The sequence below is a fragment of the Tachyglossus aculeatus genome, chromosome 4 (assembly GCF_015852505.1).
Source record: "Tachyglossus aculeatus isolate mTacAcu1 chromosome 4, mTacAcu1.pri, whole genome shotgun sequence".
Lineage (NCBI taxonomy): Eukaryota > Metazoa > Chordata > Mammalia > Monotremata > Tachyglossidae > Tachyglossus > Tachyglossus aculeatus.
In genome coordinates this window covers 93,466,846-93,489,593 of record NC_052069.1, presented here as the reverse complement: position 1 = coordinate 93,489,593, position 22,748 = coordinate 93,466,846, and the positions used below count along the sequence as shown (strand labels likewise).

At 42.5% G+C, this 22,748-nt stretch overlaps 1 protein-coding gene across 1 annotated transcript in view; it reads right to left on the bottom strand.

The window, feature by feature from the left end:
* Nucleotides 1–343: 343 nt before the first annotated feature.
* NBN (nibrin) overlaps nt 344–22,748 on the bottom strand; it is a 39,043-nt gene continuing 16,638 nt past the window's right edge. Inside the window, exons 8-16 of the mRNA XM_038744673.1 lie at nt 20,037–20,134; nt 16,119–16,257; nt 14,068–14,319; nt 11,037–11,484; nt 10,078–10,149; nt 8,529–8,684; nt 6,827–6,940; nt 5,178–5,227; nt 344–1,293 (exon numbers count right to left, since the gene is read on the bottom strand). Coding sequence (XP_038600601.1) covers nt 1,263–1,293; nt 5,178–5,227; nt 6,827–6,940; nt 8,529–8,684; nt 10,078–10,149; nt 11,037–11,484; nt 14,068–14,319; nt 16,119–16,257; nt 20,037–20,134 — 1,360 coding nt within the window. The 3' untranslated portion in view covers nt 344–1,262. The remainder of the gene's footprint in view (nt 1,294–5,177; nt 5,228–6,826; nt 6,941–8,528; nt 8,685–10,077; nt 10,150–11,036; nt 11,485–14,067; nt 14,320–16,118; nt 16,258–20,036; nt 20,135–22,748) is intronic.

Sequence of the window (22,748 nt, the reverse complement as noted above, 5' to 3'; positions counted from 1 at the left end):
TCTGAGGATCTAGAACCCAGGTCCTTCTGACTTCCACTAGACCGTGCTGCTTTTTTTTCTAGCCCTACATTCATTACAAAACAGTTTAGTCATTTCTTGTGATTTTTTTTTCTACATCGGGATAGAAGGGATAGAAGGTGGTGGGAGAGAATGGAAAGAAAAGGAAACTAAAGTTAGTAACTTCGTCTTGTGCCAGCCGGTTAGGGTTCTGGAGATTTGCCGCACCTTTTCTGTAACTCACCCTTGAATCTCAAAGGAAAGCTATTCTATGTGTACATGATGATATGGGACTTCCCAAATATAGTATTTAGTTTCACACAAAGAAGGCCTATAAAAAAATCCCTTAGAGTAGTATGTTTTTATTTATATTGTGCAAAAACAAATTTAACCTTAAATCTTTCTCAATTTTCTTAGAATCACCACCACTGGGTAGCCCTTTTAGGCATAAATGATTCATTAATAGCAATCAGGGAAATAGGTTAAGCTTTGTATTTAAAAGCGCTTTGAAAATAAGGTCAAAAACTCATGAATCCAATGTTGAAAGGTAAATTATAATTCAAAATAAATCACTCTAGAACACAAAGGGGGTTTGGGATATTTTAGCAAAAACACTTCCAAACCCTCAGGAGGTTTATCCGAAACAGATCCAAACAACTGCACTTAAAGCCCTCAAATATTTCACTTTCTCCTTCCCTCTCATTTACTTCTGCGCTCTGAAAGAATTAGGGAAGCCATAAACAGGAAGTGTTGCAGAAAATGCTAAAATAAAACCTGAGTTGTCTTTTTTCCTTTCCTTGTGCTCAGGTCTCTGGAGAAAAAAATAATGAGGGCCACATACTGAAAACTTAAAGACACGAAAGAAGCGACAATCACCAAGATATGGGGAAGAATTGAGAAAGGAGCTATTTTTCTATTCTGATACATCATATTTTAGCTTGGATTTGAAACAATATAGTAAAAAAATTATAGGGTTTAGCAATGGTTCAGAACCTGATCTGAGCCATATGGTGATGACATTTTAAAAATCAAGAGCTTCTAAGACAATTTTCTGCTACTCTAAGAAAAATGGGAAACCAAAATATTAAAAAGTTTAGAAACTTTGATAAATACTATCACAACTAGGAAATAGATTCTTGCATAGTTTAATAGAATGCTTTAGTTATAAAAAAACATGCCACCTAATTCTCTACAATATATGGAACCAGAGATAATCTGGTTTCTGCGATAGCTTCTTGGCTTCATTCAATTGTCCTCCTTGACAGCTATCTTCTTTTTTTCCCATTAGGATTGTATCTGGAGGAAAAGAAAATGTGGTTAAAATGGTTCCAAATGGGTTGTGGAATTTTCTTGAAGTTTCTGGAATTCCCAGGTGAAATGATTTGAGCCTACAGCCTTGCCCCTCAAACTGGAGATTCAGGTTGGGAATTTTATTTTTGGTCATGTCAATGTCCATCTGGGCCCAACTTTGTCCTTTGAGTTTTAGTCTGTAAAATGTCTGCTACTGAGTCCACTATAGGGTGTTTCTGAGGGATCCAGTCAATATGATAGTAAAGAGTTTTCAAATTATACAATTTAAATAATGAAAACACATTCAAATGAGCCCCTTTTCCTATAAAGGCATATTTGCTTCCCTTTCTTTTATGGTTTGGAATAACAGTAATAATAATAATAATAACAATGGTATTTGTTAAGCGCTTACTATGTGCCAAGCACTGTTCTAAGAATGTTCGGCTTGGCCAGCTCTGCTACGTGCCTGCTGCGTGACCATGGGCAACTCATAATTTTTCTGTGCCTCAGTTTCCTCAACTGCAAAATGGGGATTCAATATCTCAAACTCCCTCCTTCGACTGTGAGCTTCATAAGGGACAAGGACTGTGTCCAACCTGATAAACTTGCATCTAATGCAGCACTTAGAGCTTAACACATAATCAGTCAATCTTAAGTGCTTACAGTGTGCAGAGCACTGTACTAAGGGCTTGGGAAAATACAATATAACAGAGATGGTAGGCATGTTCCCTGTCCACAACGAGCTTACAGTCTGGAGGGGGAGACAGACATTAATATGTTACAGATATATCTATCTCTCTCTCCCTATATCTAAGTGCTGTGTAAGTGCTTGCTATGCAAAAGCACTTAAATACCATTAAAAAATCCCCAAACACTGGGAAAATGGACTACCTCATCTAAACCCACTGGCAAAGCTCAAAGAACAGTGTTGTTTTGTTAACTTGAACTTTTACAAACAGCCTGTAGGATCAGCTAATTTGAAGGATATATCAGTTAGGGATCATTAAGATAATCAAAAAACTGAATTCTATTAATATATATGTATTTTATATCTGGGAAAATAATGTACCCCCCTAAACCCTGGTTGATGTCATTACCCTCGCTTTCCTTTTCCCTCTACACTGTAGACCTGATGTGGGCAGAGACAGAGAATGTGTCTGTTATACTGTACTCTGCCAAGTGCTTATTACAGCGCTCTTCACACAGTAAGTGCTCAGTAAATATCACTGATTGACTAGTGCTAGTTCTGATGCAAAGGAAAGACTACTGTGTGGCCCCTTAGACTACTTGGGACAGGAACTTGGTCATCACCAGCCCTCTGTTTCCCCCACTGCAAAAAACCCTTGCTTTAAAATTCTAACTGAACCTTTTGTTTCATTCATTCATTAATTCATCCAATCGTATTTATTTTTTTTAATACACTGTTTCATGCATGAACTTCAAAATCAAACAAATCAAATGACTCAAGCATTTTGACCTCCCTTCCATCAGATCCCATTTGACAATCAGTTTTTGCTTAGGTAGCAAACACCCCAACCTGGAAGCCTAATCACATCACCACTTGCCTGGCAATATTAGCTGGGTAGTCCTCAGTCTTCTGGGCTATAATGATCTTGAGGACCATGGAAGTTCCAATCCCCAAACAGGAGCTTGATACCAATCAATCAATCAATCATTTGTATTTATTGAGCACTTACTGTGTGCACAGCACTGTACTAAGCGCTTGGGAAGTACAAGTTACCAACCCAACAAGCATTTGGAACATTTGGGAGGAGGCAATAATGGAGAACTTTTAGTTTCAGTACAGAGAAGAGAACCTTCTGGTGAGACCTTGATGTTGTAAATGCCTGGAATTTTGCATACTGTAATAATAATAATAATAATGATGGCATTTGTTAAGCGCTTACTATGTGCAGAGCACTGTTCTAAGCGCTGGGGGGGGGGATACAAGGTGAGCAAGTTGTCCCACGTGGGGCTCACAGTCTTAATCCCCATTTTACAGATGAGGGAACTGAGGCTCAGAGAAGTTCAGTGACTTGCCCAAGGTCACACAGCAGACATGTGACTGAGCCGGGATTCGAACCCATGACCTCTGACTCCAAAGCCCGTGTTCTTTCCAATCAGCCATGCTGTGGGCCATTGCAGAAAATCCACTGACGAATGAAATAACGATGCCACCACAAAACTCAAAAAAGTCACTGGGTACTCATTAACAGGAAGAAATTACAGGCCCGGTGAACTTGGGGTCAAGGGAGCAATACATTAGCTTTACCCTCACAGATAATAATAATAATAATAATAATAATAATAATAATAATAATGATGGCATTTATTAAGCACTTACTTTGTGCAAAGCACTGTTCTAAGTGCTGGGGGGGATACAAGGTGATTGGGTTGTCCTGCGTGGGGCTCCCAGTCTTAATCCCCATTTTACAGATGAGGTAACTGAGGCACAGAGAAGTTAAGTGACTTGCCCAAAGTCACACAGCTGACAAGCGGTGGAGACGGAATTAGAACCCATGACCTCTGACTCCCAAGCCCGGGTTCTTTCCACTGAGCCACGCTGCTCCCCCAGATCTTTGGGCTAGCTCATCCTGTCACTTGGAGCTAGAAAAGGGCCAGAGGTGCGCTAGATTGGCGGCTCCTCTGGGGCAGGGAGAGTGTCGACTTACTCCTGAGCACTCAATACAGTGTTCTGCACCTAGTTAAGGGCTCAATAACCATTATCGATTGATTGATTCAGCCCGAGCCATCACGGTGGCTTCACTCCTTGCCCTCTACTAGCGGGGCCCAGCTCCCAGCCTGCGGACCTGTGAGCATGAAGCATTTCCTTTGCCATTCCTGGGAAGTGAGCTGCTTTCTGTCCACCTGCCTCCTCACTGCAAGACTGCGGCCAGCTGCACAGAAGCCCCCAAACTGGGGATACGAACTCAGTGGTGGCAGAAAAGGATACTGTTGCTGTTTTTCTGGCCCCTGACTGTAAGCTTATTGTGGGCAGGGAATGTGCCGGTTATATTGTCATTCTGTATTCTCCCAAGCGCATAATTCAGTGCTCTGCACACAGTAAGTGCTCAATAAATACGATCGACTGACTGGTTCTCCCTGGGGTTGAGGTTGGGGACGTGGGAGGGGCGGTGGAGGGGAGGAGGGGAGGCATTTGCCGTGGGAGGTTTGTGTATGAAAGCACATGTGTGCGTACACACACGTGTGTGTTCACCTACAGGTTCACTCCCAGGTGCACACCCCCAAGAGAAGGCAGAAGGCAAGGAATTTCAGGGTGCTAGGAAAGGAATGTCTGAAGGTCAAAGGTGGCTGGGAGGTGGAGAGATGGAGTGAGAAAGGGAGATCTGACAAACAGATTCGGGAAAGAAACTTGCAGATGATGGAGCCTGGGAAAGGCGCTCCTGGGGAAAAGGAGACCAAGGAGAGCAGCGAATGGGCTGCCTGTGGGTCAGAAGGAAAGACTAAGCACTTAATTCTGCACCCAGTAAGAACTCAAATGAATATCACTATTTGACTGGAGTGAGTGGCCTGGAATGCCAAAGCCCTGGGAGCAGAACAATTGCATTCAAGGGCAGGAGTAAAAAGCCTGGGAGGAGACCAGAGCTATGAAAGGGGCTCAGCCGGACTGGGAATTGGCAGAGCCGCAAGGAAGACTGGCCTACAATGTGTTGGGAAGAAGACGAGGAATGATTATATCACCATGGAAATCCTGAGCTTAGTTCACAATTACTACCTGTGACCACCAGAAGTTATTTACTCACTAGAGGAGCAAGCTGGGTGATCCACACACACTTCATCTGCATACAGGGAATTAGACTTCCACAACTGTGTACATCTCCAAAGCCCTGCACCTGCCTGAGGCCCTGTAAAGTGAGGAAAATTTTTACCTGAAGAGGTCGTCGGCAAGAGACTCTTCTTTTGCATGCTGACTCTGAATCTGACAAAACAAAATATGCTTTCAAAATATTGCCAAGGAGGAATTTCTATTTTTGAGACTGTCTTCAAATACCCTCTCTTCTATGTGCCCCCTCACAGAGTATTATCTTTCCTTCTCTTCCTTAATGCACGGCAACTCTGCAGTTGTGGTGTGCTGAGGGTGAGATTTTTATCAATATATGCACATCCAAGTCTGACAAGACCAATATGTGACTGGAAATCCCATCTCATAAGACACTTGAAGACTGTCCCATGCTGCACCACTGCAACTGGAACTCACAGCGCTTGCTCACGTTTTGGTTTTTCCTTTTGGAGTCCGGATCTTCTCAGAGCCTCTGTTTTAGACTATAAGCTCGTTGTGGGCAAGGAATGTGTCTGTTTATTGTTGCAGTTTACTCTCCCAAGTGCTTAGTACAGTGCTCCGCACACAGTAAGCACTTAATAAACACAACTGAATGAATGAATGGAGGTTCCCTCTCCAAAGCTTTGTTTCTGTCTGTAAAACACTCAGCCACTGGTGACTCCCCCTCGTCCCCCCTCCATCCCCCCCTTCTTACCTCCTTCCCTTCCCCACAGCACCTGTATATATGTATATATGTTTGTACGTATTTACTACTCTATTTATTTATTTAACTTGTACATATCTATTCTATTTATTTTATTTTGTTAGTATTTTTGGTTTTGTTCTCTGTCTTCCCCTTTTAGACTGTAAGCCCACTGTTGGGTAGGGACTGTCTCTATATGTTGCCAATTTGTACTTCCCAAGCGCTTAGTACAGTGCTCTGCACATAGTAAGCGCTCAATAAACACGGTTGATGATGATGATGATGACTTTCTTCAGGCCCCTGAGTGTGTCTCTCACCATTTCTTGTCTACCAATTTACAAAAATGAATGTTTTCACCTGTCCTTAGAACACACGGACATATCGGTGCTACTATGAGCTACCTCATTAAACACTGTCAGAGTAGCTGAAGAGGATGCTCATGCTACTAAACTTGTTTATGAAAAGCTCAATTAGTAAGTGGCTCTGGCACCTGTCTGCTGTGTGCCCTTGGGCAAGTCATTTACCTTCTCTGAGCCTCAGTAACCCCATCTGTAAAATGGGGATTAAGACCATGAGCTCTATTTGGGACATGGAGTTTGTCCAACCTGATTATTTCATATCTACTCCAGCACTTACTACAGTGCCTGGCACATGGGAAGCGCTTAACATACACCATGAAACAAAAACCAAAAAAAGTGGTCAGTTAAGCATTGCTTTACGCTAAGTAGGTAAGGGAAAAGGTTGATGGTATGTATGCCTCCTAAAATGCTTTAATATTTTTTTTCTGTAACACTGTGATTTTCATATTATTAAAATAGTTGTAAACATATCAGAGATTAACCTTAATTTAAGCAGACAGGAAAGCGTAGCTCTGGATTTCCTGCTTTCTTGACACATTAATCTTACTGCTTTATAACTGCTGGTGCTTTGGTTGAATGGAATGACTGCAGGATATTAACTTTAAATTCAGTTATGAACATAACTTGTCATATAATAATATACCGGGGAGCAAAATGTAGATAAAAGCAAATTTATCGGTACCATTCCCTACTTACCTCCATTTCTTGCCTTAACCACTCTTCTAATTCTGCATTCTTCCGAGCATGATGAGCGATGAGATCTGATCCCCCAATAATGTGGGGAAGCTTGCCCACCCCAGGATACGCTACCTGTTGGATACCAAAAACACCCCAAATCATAATGCAGGTTAAAGACCTTAGCAAGGGAATAACTACATTTTTCAAGAAATTTAAGAAAAGAGACATTTAGCTCTCATCGATCAGAAGAGTGGCTATGCAAATTAAATGATTTCAGTGATTCTGAAAACGTGCCATGAAGCAAAATCTGCATATTTCACTCCTCAGTCAGTAAACGGAATAGTTCTGAAACACGATTTCTGTTTGCCAAATAAATTCAATCTATTGTATTTATTGCTATGTGCAGAGCACTGTACTAAGCACTTGGGAGAGTACAACAGAATTAGCAGTCACGTTCCCTGCCCATAACAAGCTAACAGTCTACAGGGGGACACAGGCATGAGTTTAAATCCATAAGTAGTTTATAATATACAATTTAAAGATATGTACATAAATGCTGTGGGGTTGGGGTGAACATCAAATGCCCAAAGGTCACAGATCCAAGGACAAAGTGAAAGCATAATTTATACACTAGAAAATAATTAGGCTCCAAAAAATTACTAGTCAAAAAAATTACTAGGCGATATGTTTCGATTGGAATCCAGTTTTTTTCTTTATTCTTCTAACTCAGACTTCCTGTCATCTGAAGTATGGTAGTTTGAAGTCATAATCAAGTTCCTACTCTACCAAGTGAATTCTAATACAAACAACTTGCTATAAAGTCTACAGAAATTAAGGTTCAAAATATTACAGCTTAAAGGGAAATGTTTGCTGCTTTCAGCCTTCACTGCTTTTTACTGGCCTTAAATATTTTACAATTGTAGTACAGTCATTTAAATACCAGATGCTTCCAAATGACACATGCACCCTGTTTTATAATTTTCAAGTGTAAAAAAAGAAAGAAAATTGGATTTTTTTCCCCCCAGAAAGGCAGTGTGACAGTCAAGGCTAAAATTTAACGGGATAACTCTGCCCAGCCTCATCTCCACTGCAGCCCCAAATGACAGGCAGGACATAGGCTAATTTCTGACTCTGTTGCCTAAATAATGAAGCTGCAAAGGAGACAGATTCAAACTAGTTCACCCCAAAGATATCTCCCTTTATACCAGCAGGATCCAATTTGCAAAAGTAAACAATGTAAAAACGCATACTTGTGTTCAAAAAATATCAGAGGCTAGTGTAACTGGGGGTGGGGTGGGGGTTACATTTACTTTTATGTACAGTCCTTAAATCCAATGCCACAATTCAAAACTTTAAATGTAAATAAACCTAAAAATTTAAGCTCTAAACATGTGTGGCTTCATTTCTCATTTGTCTGTTGTCATATTTGTAATTTTTATTCAACTACATGAGACACTCTGTGACATCTACAGAGCACTGGTGTCTCATCTTATGCTGTCGAGTCGTTTCCGATCCATTGCGACTCCATGGACACGTCTCTCCCGGAATGCCCCAACTCCATCTGCAATCATTCCGGTAGTGAAAACGGGGTTCAGCAGCACTCAAAAAACTTTAAAGAACAGTGCTTTGCACATAGTAAGCGCTTAACAAACGCCATCATCATCATCATCATCATTTAAACGGTGCCCTTGTGACCAATTACAGGAAATTCTGTACTAACCTTTTTGAATTTTTTGAAGTTATTCAGATGTCCATAATCACTTTTCACAGCGGATGAATTTCTGGCCCTAGTGTGGCTAACCACCAGGGATCGAAATTCAGTCAGCAAAAGCTTTTTGGGAAGCGTCTCACTGTCATCTTGAAGTTTTTCATTATTCTAAGGAAAAAAGGGTTACGGAGGGGAGGGAGTAGGGAGAAAGAAAATGTTTAAAAAAATGCTTCTGTAATGAACTACACAAGAATTAAGCCAGGTTTCAAGTAGGTTGCCCATAAGGGACTGGAGAAAGAGGAGAGTGAGAGGTAGCATGAGAAGCATGGAAGGTCCCGGGAATGTATAATAATAATAATGGCATTTATTAAGTGCTTACTATGTGCAAAGCACTGTTCTAAGCGCTGGGGAGGTTACAAGGTGATCAGGTTGTCCCATGGGGGGCTCACAGTCTTCATCCCCATTTTACAGATGAGGTAACTGAGGCCCAGAGAAGTTAAGTGACTTGCCCAAAGTCACACAGCTGACAAGTGGCGGAGCCGGGATGTATGTTGTATGTTGCCAAGTATGTTGCCAACTTGTACTTCCCAAGTGCTTAGTACAGTGCTCTGCACACAGTAAGCGCTCAATAAACACGATTGAATGAATGAATGAATGAATGAAGGGGCACAGCCTAGTGGATAGAGCATGGGCCTGGGAATCAGAAGGCCATAGGTACTGATCACGGCTCCGCCACTTGTCTCTGTGTGGCCTTGGGCAAGTCGCTTCATTTCTCCGTGCCTCAGTTACCTCATCAGTAAAACAGGGATTGACACTGTGAGCCCCACATGGGACAGGGACTGAGTCCGAACCCGATTTGCTTGTATCCACCCAAGCGCCTAGTATAGTGCCTGGCACGGAATAAGCGCTTAACAAATACCACAATTATTATTATTATTGATCCACAAATCGGATCCTGATTCATCAAAGGTGAATGAAATCCCTGTGTACCCGTGGAACGTGTTTGACTCCTGTTCTGAGCTCAACCCCCAGGCTCCGACTCTGGCCCGGGCCGCCCATCCATTGCGTAGCGGGAAGAGGCCTGTAGAATGCTACTGCAAATGCTCAGTGTTTAAGAAGTGTGGTTCCCTAACTGCTGCTAACCCCACTGGTGTGACAACATCCCTGAAGAGTGGCTCTGGGCCAGCCCAAGCCCAACTGGGCATTTTTACCTCTGTCTGGCCCCCCAAACTTCCCATTGATTTAGTTGGCTCACACAATGAGCTCATTTCAGTCATTCTAAACTGTCAAAAGAAAAATTTAGAAAGAAAAATAAGGCTCTGCTATCCCCTGCCATACGCAGCAGTAGATATCGGACAACAAAGAGACAAACTAGGTAAGAACTTATAGACTTGGCCGTCTACAAGAAACATACTATTAAATTGGAAGGATGTTTGACTTAGTTTGGTGGAAAACACCCGTGTAAAACTATGTGTAAGACTATGTGTAAAACTAAGTCAAAAAATGTGTAAGGCTCCTGGGAAATCACTGAATTCTAGAAAATGAACAGGCAATCCCTCACATTTTGCTGTTCGGTCACACGCTCAGGTGATTCTTTCTTGATTTCATCTGTCTTCTCAAGTTCATTTTCTTCCTGTTTAACAATAATAATAAATAAAAAAAAAAACACATCCCTCGCTTTAAGGATGAAATTTCAGTTTCTCCTTATTACATAAAGAAGCAGGACCATTCTATATCGTCTTCAAAATGTCCTTACCAACTATGATTGGTAGTTGCTGCTAATTAAGGTCCTTGAGCTGGTCTTGTTGAGGATAATAATAATAATGATGATAATAACAACAATAACAGTGGTATCTGTTAAGCACTTACTATGTGTCAAACACTAAGCGCTGAGGTAGATACTAAATAACTAAGTGCCACAAGGGGCTCACAGGCTAAATGGGAGGGACAGCACGTATTGAAACCCCATTTTGTAGATGAGAGAATTGTGGCAAAGAAAAGTTGTGTTCTTTCCACTACGCCAAGCTGCTTTTCTTGACAAGAGTCCTGAGCCAGCACAAAGGAACAGATAGGAAAAGTCATGCTTGGCCCCAATGAGGCAGCTGTTGCTGTATGTGTGACTACATACATGTGGCTGCTTCCTGGGCAAAAGGAAGGGAGGCTTTTGTTTCATTTTTTTTTTTTTAAGTCAGGAGGGCCCTGGAGCAGAACCCCTTTTGACTAAATAAACATAGGTTCACTTTCTTAGTAAAGCTAGTCGGGCTGCAAACTCGATATTTAAGCACTCCTACCCCACCTTCTAGCCCCATGTTCTCCTCCCTACTTAAACTGTGAGCCTGATGTTGGTAAAGGACCGTGTCCAACCTGATTACTCTGTATCTACCCCAGCGCTTAGTACAGTATTTGGCACAGAGTATGAACTTAAATACCACAATCACCATGATCATTTCAATAATGCACTCTTTTCAGATTTCTTGTGAATCTGCAATCATTAGCATTGATAATGAGAACATCACTTACTGACACTCCATCATTTTTCTGAATTATTTCTTTATCTTCTGGAATGTTATTCTCTTTCACATCCAACCTTCGCTTTTTCTTTATATTGGCCCCACTCTCCTGCTTCTCCATTTCACCTTCCCAATCATGCTCAAAGCTCTCAACTGCTTGTAAGATATCAGCCTCCAGTGCCAAATCATCAGGTTTTTTTCTCTTCTTCAGTGCAGACTCTGCCTCAGGTAAAGATCCAGCAGCAGTAGGCTTTTCTATATCATGCTCTACGCTCAATCTAGAAAGTGAATCACGTGACTTGGGCTCCGAAGTCAAGGGCCCCTTTTGAAACAGTTGGCTTTCCCTGCTGCTGCAGGGTGAAGCAGGAGTGGGCTGAGTTTGTGCCAAAAGAGAGGAAGTCAGTTCTTCTGTTTTTGCTGATTTTGATGCAGGCATTTCTTGCTGTTCATCTCTTTGCCTGAAATCAGAGATCAAAACAAGAGTGTTTGCCATGTCTAAATGATATTTCTCAAATTCTCATGGGTAACAATCAAGCATTTTACTCCAAAACCAGTGCGTACCAATCATCATCATCCTTAACAGTATTTAGAGTATTTGATCTTCTTGCCTAATCCAACGGCCTCTCCTCCACCTCTAAGCTACCTTTGACACTGCCGACCACCCCCTTCCCTTGAAAACATCTTCCAACCTTGGCTTACAGACTCTGTCCCCTCCTGGTTCTCCTCCTATCTCTCTGATCGGTCCTTCTCAGTCTCTTTCATGGGCTCCTTTTCTGCCTCCCACCCTCTGACAACGGAGGTCCCTCAGGCTCAGTATGGGGTCTTTTTTTTATTCCCCATCTACACCCACTTCCTTGGAGAACTCATTTGCTCCCATGGCTTCAACTACCACTTCTATGCAGATGACTCCCAAATTTACCTCTCCACTTCTCTGTGGTCTTGCATTTTCTCCTGCCTTCAAGACATCACGACCTGGATGTCCTGTTGACACCTCAAATTAAACATGCTCAAAATAAAACTTTTTATCTTCCTACCCCATCCCTGTCTTCACCATCTTTTCATTCATTCATTCATTCAATCAATAATATTTATTGAGCGCTTACTGTGTGCAGAGCACTGTACTAAGCACTTGTGAAGTACAAGTTGGCAACCTACAGAGACGGTCCCTACCCAACAATGGGCTCACAGTCTAGAAGGGGGAGACAGACAACAAAACAGAACATGAGAACAGGCTTCAAGTCATCAGAACAAATAGAATTAAAGCTAAATTCTCATCATTAACAAACTAAATAGAATAGTAAATATGTACAAGTAAAATAAATAGAGTAATAAATCTGCACAAACATATATACAAGTGCTGTGGGGAGGGGAATGAGGTAGGGCGGGGGGGTGGGGAGGAGGGGAGGGAAAAGGGGGCTCAGTCTGGGAAGGCCTCTTGGAGGAGGTGAGCTCTCAGTAGGCCTTTGAAGGGAGGAAGAGAGCTAGCTTGGCAGGGCATTCCAGGCCAGGGGGAGGACGTGGGCCAGGGGTCGACGGAGGGACAGGTGAGAACGAGGTACAGTGAGGAGGTTAGCGGCAGAGGAGCGGAGGGTGTGGGCTGGGCTGTAGAAGGAGAGAAGGGAGGTGAGGTAGGAGGGGTGAGGTGATGGACAGCCTTGAAGCCAAGAGTGAGGAGTTTTTGCTTGATCATTGCTTTCTCATCAGTATAGACAATACTTCTACTCTCCCTATCTCACAAGCCCACAACCTTGGCATTATCCTCACCTTTTCCCTTTCATACAAACCATATATTCAATCTGTCACCAAATCCTGTCAATTCTATCTTCATAACATCGCAAAAATCCACCCTTTCTTCTCCATCCAAACTGCTACTATGTTGATCCAGGCATTTATCCGATCCTGCCTTAACTACTGCATCTGCCTCCTCACTGACCACCCGCCTCCTGTCTCTCCCCACTCCAGTCCATACTCACTCTGTTGCCTGGATCATTTTTCTAAAAAAATGTTGAGTTCATACCTTCCCCTTCCTCAAGAACCTCTAGGGGTTGCCCATCTGCCGCCACATCAAATCGAAATTCCTTATTATTGACTTTAAAGCACTCAATCAGCTTGCCCCCTACTACTTTTTCTCACTGATCTCCTACTAGAGCCCAGCCCGCACATTTCACCCCTTTAGAGCCAGCTTACTCCCTGTGCCTCTATCTTGTTGATCTCACAGCCAACACTTTTCCCATGTCCACCCTCTAGCCTGGAACTCCGTCCCCCTCCATATATGCCAGATCACCACTCTCCCCACCATCAAAACCTAATTAAAGTCGCATCTCCAAGAGGCCTTTCCTGACCAAGCTCTTTTCCCCAACTTCCTCTCCCTTCTGCATCATCTATGACACTGAATCTATACCCTTTAATCACATGATATTTACCCCACCCTCAGCCCCAAAGCACTTAAGTACACATCCATAACTTATCTGTTTATATTAATGTCTGTCTCCCTCTCTAGACTATAAGCTCATGGTGGGCAGGGAACATGTCTACCATCTCTACTATATTCTACTCTCCCAAATGTTTAGTACAGTGCTCTGCACACAGTAAGCGCTCAATAAATACCACTGATTAAGGATGTTTAAGATATGGTCTCTGTCCTTAAGGACTTATCAGTCCATTCATTCATTCAATAGTATTTACTGAGCGCTTACTGTGTGCAGAGCACTGTACTACACCTGGAAATTACAATTCGGCAACAGAGACAATCCCTACCCAACAACAGGCTCACAGTCTAGAAGGGGGGAGACAGACAACAAAACAAGTTGACAGGCATCAACAGGATCAATATAAATAGAATTATAGATATATACACATCATTAATAAAATAAATAGTCTAGTGGTTAGGTGTCTACAAAATACAATTTTCCAAGGGATTCTACTGAATCTAATTGGTGAGGAAGTTTTACCCTGGCCAGAACACCCAGTAAAAATTCAAAGGATAGTCTAAAAATATGTTTTTACTTAGAATCAAAAGAGTGGAATGAAAGCAAAAATACCTTTTCTTTATAATTGACTGGAAATAGTCTTTAATGGAGATAGTTTGTTGCTGAACATTTCTCATTTTATTTAATTTAGGTGGTAAAAGTTGGCTTTCTTGGTTATCAAGCCTACTCATCTTTTGCGACTTTAACCCAGCATTTACCCAAGTTGTGTTAGGTGTCTCCTTCACAGTAGATGCATCCTGTGACTGCATTTTGCCTTTCGATTTTATTTTAAGAGTCTCGTCTTGTTTATCACTTGAATCCATACTGGAATGAAGGAGCCAAAAAAATATCCTGGGTAAACATATGCAATTAGCTAACACAGATCAACCATGTTTCAATGTTTTACAGCATTGTCTACAGCTGCTGAGATTTAAAGATCTAGGGGCTCTGGAATTTACAGCATTCTCTGACATATATGAATTTTGATTACCTCCGTGACTTCTTTAACTCCCAAGATACTGAAGTGAAAAGTCTCCACTGCTTTCAAACACAGTAATATTAATAATGATAATAAATGATGATTGCACTAAGCATGGGGTCAATATAATGCAATCAGATCAGACACAGTCCCTGTCCCACACGGGACTTGGCCTAAAGGGAGGGAGAACAGATATTTAATTCCCATTTTACAGATGAGGAAATGGGAGGCACAGAGAAGTCAAGTACCTTTTGCCATCTGCCTGCAATGTAAACCCCTGCCCAGCTAGTACACCAATTGCACCTATCCCTTTCAGAAACATCTCTGCAGCTGTAGAAGACACACAACTAATAAGCACTGCAAATACAAAAGGGATTACATTCAAAAAACCAGAGGTAAGAAGAGAAAGTACTTACTGAACTGTAACTCTGTAAAAAAGAGGTACAAAGTACCACCATATATAAGGGGAAGTATTCCCCAATTTATCAATAATCTGGGGGTTATTTAAAGCAAAGTACACCACAGTAGCAAGTTCCATAAAAGTCAACTGTATGGCAGGCCTGAGGATAATGATGGAAATTGCTATACCCTCAAATCCAGATGTAATTCCATATTACCAAAGCAGACTGCATGAGGTTGCATTAACTCTAAAATAATAATAATGATAATAGCAATAATTATGGCATTTGTTAACTGCTTATGATGTGCCAGGCACTGTACTAAGTGCTGGGGTGGATTCAAGCAAATGGGCTGGACACAGTCCCTGTCCCGCACAGGGCTCACGGTCTTCACCCCATTTTACAGATGAGGTAACTGAGGTCCAAAGAAGAGAAATGGCTTGCCCAAGGCCCCATAGCAGACAAGTGGTAGAGCCAGGATTAGAGCCCGTGACCTTATGACTGTCAGGCCTGTACTCTATCCACTTTGCCATGCTGCTCTTCTAGTTAACCCAAGAAGCCAATCTCCAAGACTTTCACCCTACATCTTGCTAAGCATTAAATATGCTTTTCCATGTTACATGTTATATATATTAATATTAATTTTTCTTAAAGTGAAATTAAAATAATTCGATTTATCCCTTATATCAAACTCAAAACCAATGGAGATGAAGATCCAGTGGCCAGTTGCAGGCCTCGTAGATTCTATAACGAAAGATTTTTCACAACCATTTGAAGGAGAAATACTGATGTATAAACCAATGAAAAAAACTGTACGAAAGTTGATGGGTAGAAGAAAACTACAACCCAAAGAAAGAACAAAAAAAGGTTGTATATTGCTAAAATATCATAAAATTGGTCTGGAAAATTATTGCCAGAGACTATTATGAATGAAATGTACAACTTGTTAAGCATCAGGATTTTCAAAGAAAAAGGGATTAAGACAAATTTTTAAAAACATAACTGCTTTGGAGGTAGGATGAAATTGAGTGTCAAGCTTACTCAGAGACCGCGCATGAAAGGGTAAATATATTAATGATTTGCTCAGAAGTCAGGTGGTCCCTAAATGACACAAGCAGATTAAGTTCTGAAGCATCCTGGGAAAGGCTCCTGGCACAGACTTTCTTTAATCTTGCATTAAATTATACGGCACCGCTAACCGAATAGCAACTCGGAAATAAATGCAATCGACTTCCAAAGATTTTTACCATGTATCTGCTTGTTCAGATTCAGTATCAGCTACATATGCTGTGACATTCATTGTGGCACCAGGCGTTAAAGTCTCCTCTACAAGCAAGCTCTGAGAAACACCTGAGAAACCTGGCCTGGGGATTCCTGGCCGTAATCCTGCAAATCAAACAAACATACGGTAAGAATACCAATCTTCCTGAACTTCATCATACAAGTACCTGTCTAACGTCCACAAATGTATAGCAACAAACACGATACTATATTAAATAGCCTGCACTGCACCCGAGTTTGCCTGGTAAAAATGCAGAGTGCCCCCAGATTTGAAGCACAAAACACAGTCACTACACTGGAAATGATAAATCATATCCTAGTGTAAATAAAAACCGACAAATGGTCTTCATTTTCAGAAAAAGCAAACCTACAAACACCCGTTTTCTATACCTGTGGTAGAGAAGCAGCGTGGCTCAGTGGAAAGAGCCCGGGCTTTGGAGTCAGAGGTCACAGGTTCAAATCCCCGCTCTGCCACTTGTCAATCAATCAATCAATCGTATTTATTGAGCGCTTACTGTGTGCAGAGCACTGTACTAAGCGCTTGGGAAGTACAAGTTTGCAACATATAGAGACAGTCCCTACCCAACAGTGGGCTCACAGTCTAGAAGGGGGAGACAGAGAACAAAACCAAACATATTAACAAAATAAAATAAATAGGATATGTACAAGTAAAATAAATAGAGTAATAAATATGTACAAACATATATACATATATACAGGTGCTGTGGGGAAGGGAGGGAGGTAAAACAGGGGGGATGGAGAGGGGGATGAAGGGGAGAGGAAGGAGGGGACTCAGTCTGGGAAGGCCTCCTGGAGGAGGTGAGCTCTCAGTAGGGCCTTGAAGGGAGGAAGAGAGCTAACTTGGCGGATGTGGGGAGGGAGGGCATTCCAGGCCAGGGGGATGACGGCGGGACAGGAGAGAACGGGGCACGGTGAGGAGATTAGCGGCAGAGGAGCGGACGGTGCGGGCTGGGCTGTAGAAGGAGAGAAGGGAGGTGAGGTAGGAGGGGGCGAGGGGATGGACAGCCTTGAAGCCGAGGGTGAGGAGTTTCTGCCTGATGCGCAGATTGATTGGTAGCCACTGGAGATTTTTGAGGAGGGGAGTAACATGCCCAGAGTGTTTCTGGACAAAGATAATCCGGGCAGCAGCATGAAGTATGGATTGAAGTGGAGAGAGACACGAGGATGGGAGATCAGAGAGAAGGCTGATGCAGTAGTCCAGACGGGATAGGATGAGAGCTTGAACGAGCAGGGTAGCGGTTTGGATGGAGAGGAAAGGGCGGATCTTGGCAATGTGTGACTTGTCAGCTGTGTGACTTTAGGAAAGTCACTTAACTTCTCTGTGCCTCAGTTCCCTCATCTGTAAAATGGGCGTTAAGACTCTGAACCCCCCGGGGGGCAACCAGATCACCTTGTAACCTTCCCAACATTTAGAACAGTGCTTTGCACATAGTAAGTGCTTAATAAATGCCATTATTATTATTATTCTTAATGATAGATGGGATGAATATGGATAATGAAAATCTATTCATCTTAAAAACACAATTTCAGTTTTCTTCCCCCCCAAACTTTATTATCACAGAAGACAACAATGATACCTATCACCGTTCGCTCACTATGGCTCTAAGAACTGTGTCATGTACTGGGGTAGACACAAGATTATCAGTTAGCACTAAATAAGTGCCATTATTATTATTATCAGTTTGGTCACAGTCCCTGTCTCCCATCCTAAGATACGGAGGGAGAGCAGGTGTCTTATCATATTTTACTGTTGAGGAAATTGAGGCCCAGAGAAGGCATGGCCTTGCTGGGGAAGCAGTGTGGCTCAGTGGAAAGAGCACGAGCTTTGGAGTCAGAGGTCATGGGTTCAAATCCCGGGTCCGCCAATTGTCAGCTGTGTGACTTTAGGTAAGTCACTTCACTTCTCTGTGCCTCAGTTACCTCATCTGTAAAATGGGGATTAAGACTGCGAGCCGCCCATGGGATAACCTAATCACCTTGTAACCTCCCCAGTGCTTAGAACAGTGCTTTGCAAATAATAAGTGCTTAATAAATGCTATTATTATTATTATTATTATTGCCCAAGGTCACAGAGCAGGCCAGCACATAGGTGGGATTAGAATTACGTAACTGATTTATACTTTATCTTGGCAACTTGTTCATTTTATGAAGGGGAAGCCACTGGGGGTCACATAACCTATAGCAGGTAAAGACTAATAGGGCCAATGGGGGAAAAAAGGAAAGGGGGGCAATGCAAGTGAACTCTCCTCAGTGCTTACTACAATGTTCTGCACAAAGTAAATTCTCAAGAAATACCATCAGTTGATTGAATACCTGGGGGCATACACTGGCAGCAGATCAATGACTCTGGCTGCCCTTTCTTTCCCCATTCCAGGCGCTTCAATTAACAATGCTGCTACCATTTGTCCCATTCTCTTGCATTGCTATAGGGTATAATACTCCCCAGAGTGGCCCTTTCACCTAGCAGAGGCAAAGATAGCCAGAGTAAGTAACAGGGATCTGGAAGCAGCAGTTTGGGGGCTACTAGACACCATTTTCAATAAATACGATTGAATGAATGAGGGTTTTTTTATGGTATTTGTTAAGCATTTACTGCGTGCAGGCACTGTACTAAATGCTGGGTAGATATAAGCTAATCGGGCTGGACATAGTCCATGTCTCACATGGGGCTCACGGTCTTAATCTCCGTTTTTACAGACAAGGTAAATGAGACAAAGAGAAGTGACTTGCCCAGGGTTACAAAGCAGACGAGATAAGTGGAGGAGCCGGGATGACAACCCAAGTCTTCAAACTCCCAGGTTCGTGCTCTATCCATTAGGCTATGATGCTTCTCAATGGTACGCCATGGTTACCTGACAGCCATTCCAGAGGCAAGAAACACTGAGCAAAAAAGTACGTCATCCCACATATTGGCAAGTGCTTATAAGGGTTGCCTAAGGTAGGTATGAGAAAGAGAAAGGGGGCTTAAGAGGCCTGGATGACTCCCAAACTATATAATCCGAGTCCATGGGTCACTGAGAGGTGACAGATCATTCCTTCAGACTGCACAGCACAGTTTGGTGCTGAAGCGGTGCTCAGTTGTGAGTGGTCTAATTTGTGCATTTGCTATCCACTGCTCCCTTCATCTCTTCCCAATCTCCCTCTATCAATCGAGATTTTATTTATACTAAATGTCTGTCTCCCCACCCTCTACTCTGAGAGCTTGTTGTGGGCAGGGAATGTGTCCGTTTATTGTCACATTGTACTCTCCCATGTGTTCAGTACAGTGCTCTGCACACACTAAGTGCTCAATAAATACAACTGAATGATATTTACTGAGTGTATTTATGTGTGCACTTCACTGAATGAAGTCTTGAGAGTACACAATAGCTAGCAGACATGATTCCTGCCCTTGTTGAGCTTACAATCCAGTAAGCTCAATACAATACAGGAGATAGACACTATAATCATTTACTGATAGGTAAATCAATCAATCGTATTTATTGAGTGCTTACCGTGTGCAGAGCCCTGTGCTAAGCACTTGGGAAGTACAAGTTGGCAACATATAGAGACGGTCCCTACCCAACAGTGGGCTCACAGTCTAGAAGGGGGAGAATGACAGAAGGTAGATATGGAGATGGGAGAGGGCTTACTTGGGTACACACAAAGTGCTACAGGTAGTGGTGAGCACCTAAATGCATGCTTAGCACAAAGTGTCAGGGTCATTGTGGGGACAGAACTGCGGAAGATGACAAATTAATCAAGGAAGGCCTCCTGGAAGAAGTGGATGGCAGTGTTTATCTGCTCCTGCATACACATCTTGAGTATTACACATAATCACAGACAAGATCAATGAAGAATCAATAAGATGCTCTTTTGATTACCTGCAGTGGTGTGGATCTGAGGGTTACAATAACTCTCTGTAGACATGAAAATAACTGCCAACCCAATTTCTGCTTCGGAAATAGCTCTACGTTGCTGCCTGTTAAAACAAGGTAGTTTTAGAAAAAATGCTTAAAAAGGGAGCTTTATTCCAAATCTTCTTGCATAAGTTAATGCAGTTCAAAACCGTACACTCACAAAAAAAGGGTCTTCAATTGTCTAGTAAATGAAAGTAGGTAGTAGTCATAATAGTAATCGTATTTATAAAGCACTTTCTGTGTGCAAAGCACTACACTAAACATTGGGAAAGAATACACAGGTGGGCAATAGGATCCCTGACCCTCAAGGGGCTCGTATTCTAATAAAGGGTGCGTATGCATGCGAGTGTGTGTGATTGTTACCTAAATGAAAGGTGAGGAAGTGCTGAATTCATCCTTTGAAATTAGTCACACAATTTTGCTCTTGATCAAATATAGCAATGTAGAAAAATGTCCTCATTTTATACGCAGTCATTAGGATCACCCATTACAGTAGAAGAATGCAAGACTGAATAAGTTAACAACAGTCATGATACAGCCAAGCCATCTCCCCTAACTACCATACTTAAAATCACACATTTTAGAAGCTATTTTGGAAAAGACATTCTGACATGGGTGGAAAAATTAAGAAGTCAGGTTAGTCTTGCGATCCTGGAAGTTTCAATTTTAACGTGATTCTTTGGGAAAGAATCAAAAGTGAAACTCTTGGGCCCAAGCTCGCATCTGCTTTCCACCAGGAACTGGACTGTTTGCTCCCTCCTTCCAACTGCCAGATCCTCGGGAGTTGAAATAATAGTATTTATTAAACATCTGTGTCTAAAGCACTGTTATAAACATTGGCAAATCATATGAGTTTTGAAAATTAGATGTGGACCTGGGCCCAATCTAAGAATAAGAGGGAGAGAAGAGACTGATGAAAGATATGTTAAGGAAAGACAATGGACCCTATAATCACAAGTAATCAAAAGTGTACAGGGCAATCATGGAAATTGATCATAATCAAAGAGTTTTGGTTGGATGGGAAGAAATGCAGTTGGCAGGGATTTATGTTACTTGCTGTTTTCTCCTGGTCTTGCTCTGTGGAAAACATCATTTTATACCTCCTAGAGGGAGGGCTTGGCTATCAAGAGGATATGGTCCTAAATTGGTTCAGCTATCCTCACCTCCCCCCCAACCCCCGCCCCAACACCTTTCTACCTGTCCCAAATACATTCTCCTGGGTCCTCCTCCACCACACCCCAGCCTCCCACTGTCATCCTTCTCCCCCACCCTCCAAGAGCCCCAGTTACTAACTCAGCAACCTTTTTTCTGCCTTCCTCCTGCTACCTGGACACTGTGTCAGAGGTGTCTACCTCTGTGCTGGCCATATCAGTTCCTGGTTTGGTCTTAGTCTCCTTCTCCACTGCTGGATTCCAGGTGCCTACCTGATTCTCCAAATATTTTCTACCCTCAGGAAGCAACACGGTCTAGTGGAAAAAGCATGGGCTTGAATGTCAGGATGTGGGGTCTAATCTCTGCCACTTGCTTGCTATGTGACCACGAACACGTCGCTTCACTTCTTTGTGCTTCAGTTATCTGTAAGATGGGGATTCGCTACCTGTTCTCCCTCCTATTTAGACTGTGAGCCCCATGTGGGACAGGGACCGTATGTGACCTGATTACCTCGTATCTACCCCAGTGCTTAGAACAGGGCTTCACCCACAGGAAGGGAGTTGGAAATGAGAGTGGTTGGGAAGGAGAGAGTTGCTTTAGGGTGCTACAAGACTCTAGCTGGGTTCTGCAGGGAGAGATAATAATAATAATAAAGATGGCATTTGTTAAGTGCTTGCTATGTGCAAAGCACTGTTCTAAGCGCTGGGGATGATACAAGGTGATCAGACTGTCCCACGCAGGGCTCACAGTCTTCATCCCCATTTTACAGATGAGGTAACTGAGGCACAGAGAAGTTAAGTGACTTGCCCAAAGTCACACAGCTGACAATTGGTGGAGCTGGGATTTGAACCCATGACTTCTGACTCCCAAGCCCACGCTCTTTACATTGAGCCATGCTGCTTCCCTATAAAATCAGGGTAACAGAAATCATTTATTTCTAAGGGTTAAGTCAACTCAACTACAACTACAACTGAGCTCAGGATCTTAAAGCAGAAGACCTTACGGTGAGTCTATGGGGGAGAACCTGCGCTGCTATGATCAGCCGTAAAATTAATTTATTGTGGATGCCGGGCATGTATGCTAAATATGTGCTTTTTGACATACGAGGGAGTGTGTGTACGGCAATGAGGCAATGTTCAAAGACAGCTCTCAGCTATCTGCAGGGAAACAGGTCCCTGAGGGGTATCATTCCAGTGGAAGCTGATGAAACAAAGAAAGAAGGTGTTTCAAGCAACAGGCAGAAACTTTAGTGGGATCAAGAGGATCAACCAAAGGGCAGTCATGACACAGACTGAAAATGCAAGATTTCCGTTCTTCCTCCACAACATCTCCAGAATCCATCCCTTCCTCTCCATCTAAAGTGGCACCACGCTAGTCCAAGCACTTCTATTTTGATTCTTTGGCACCTGTTACCATTGCTGAAGTTGTGAGTCTTACAAAATTCATGACATCCATGTTTCTTAAGTTCTTGTTTCTATATCAAACATTATTTAATAAGCACCTGTGAAAGAGAGCTGTACAAGG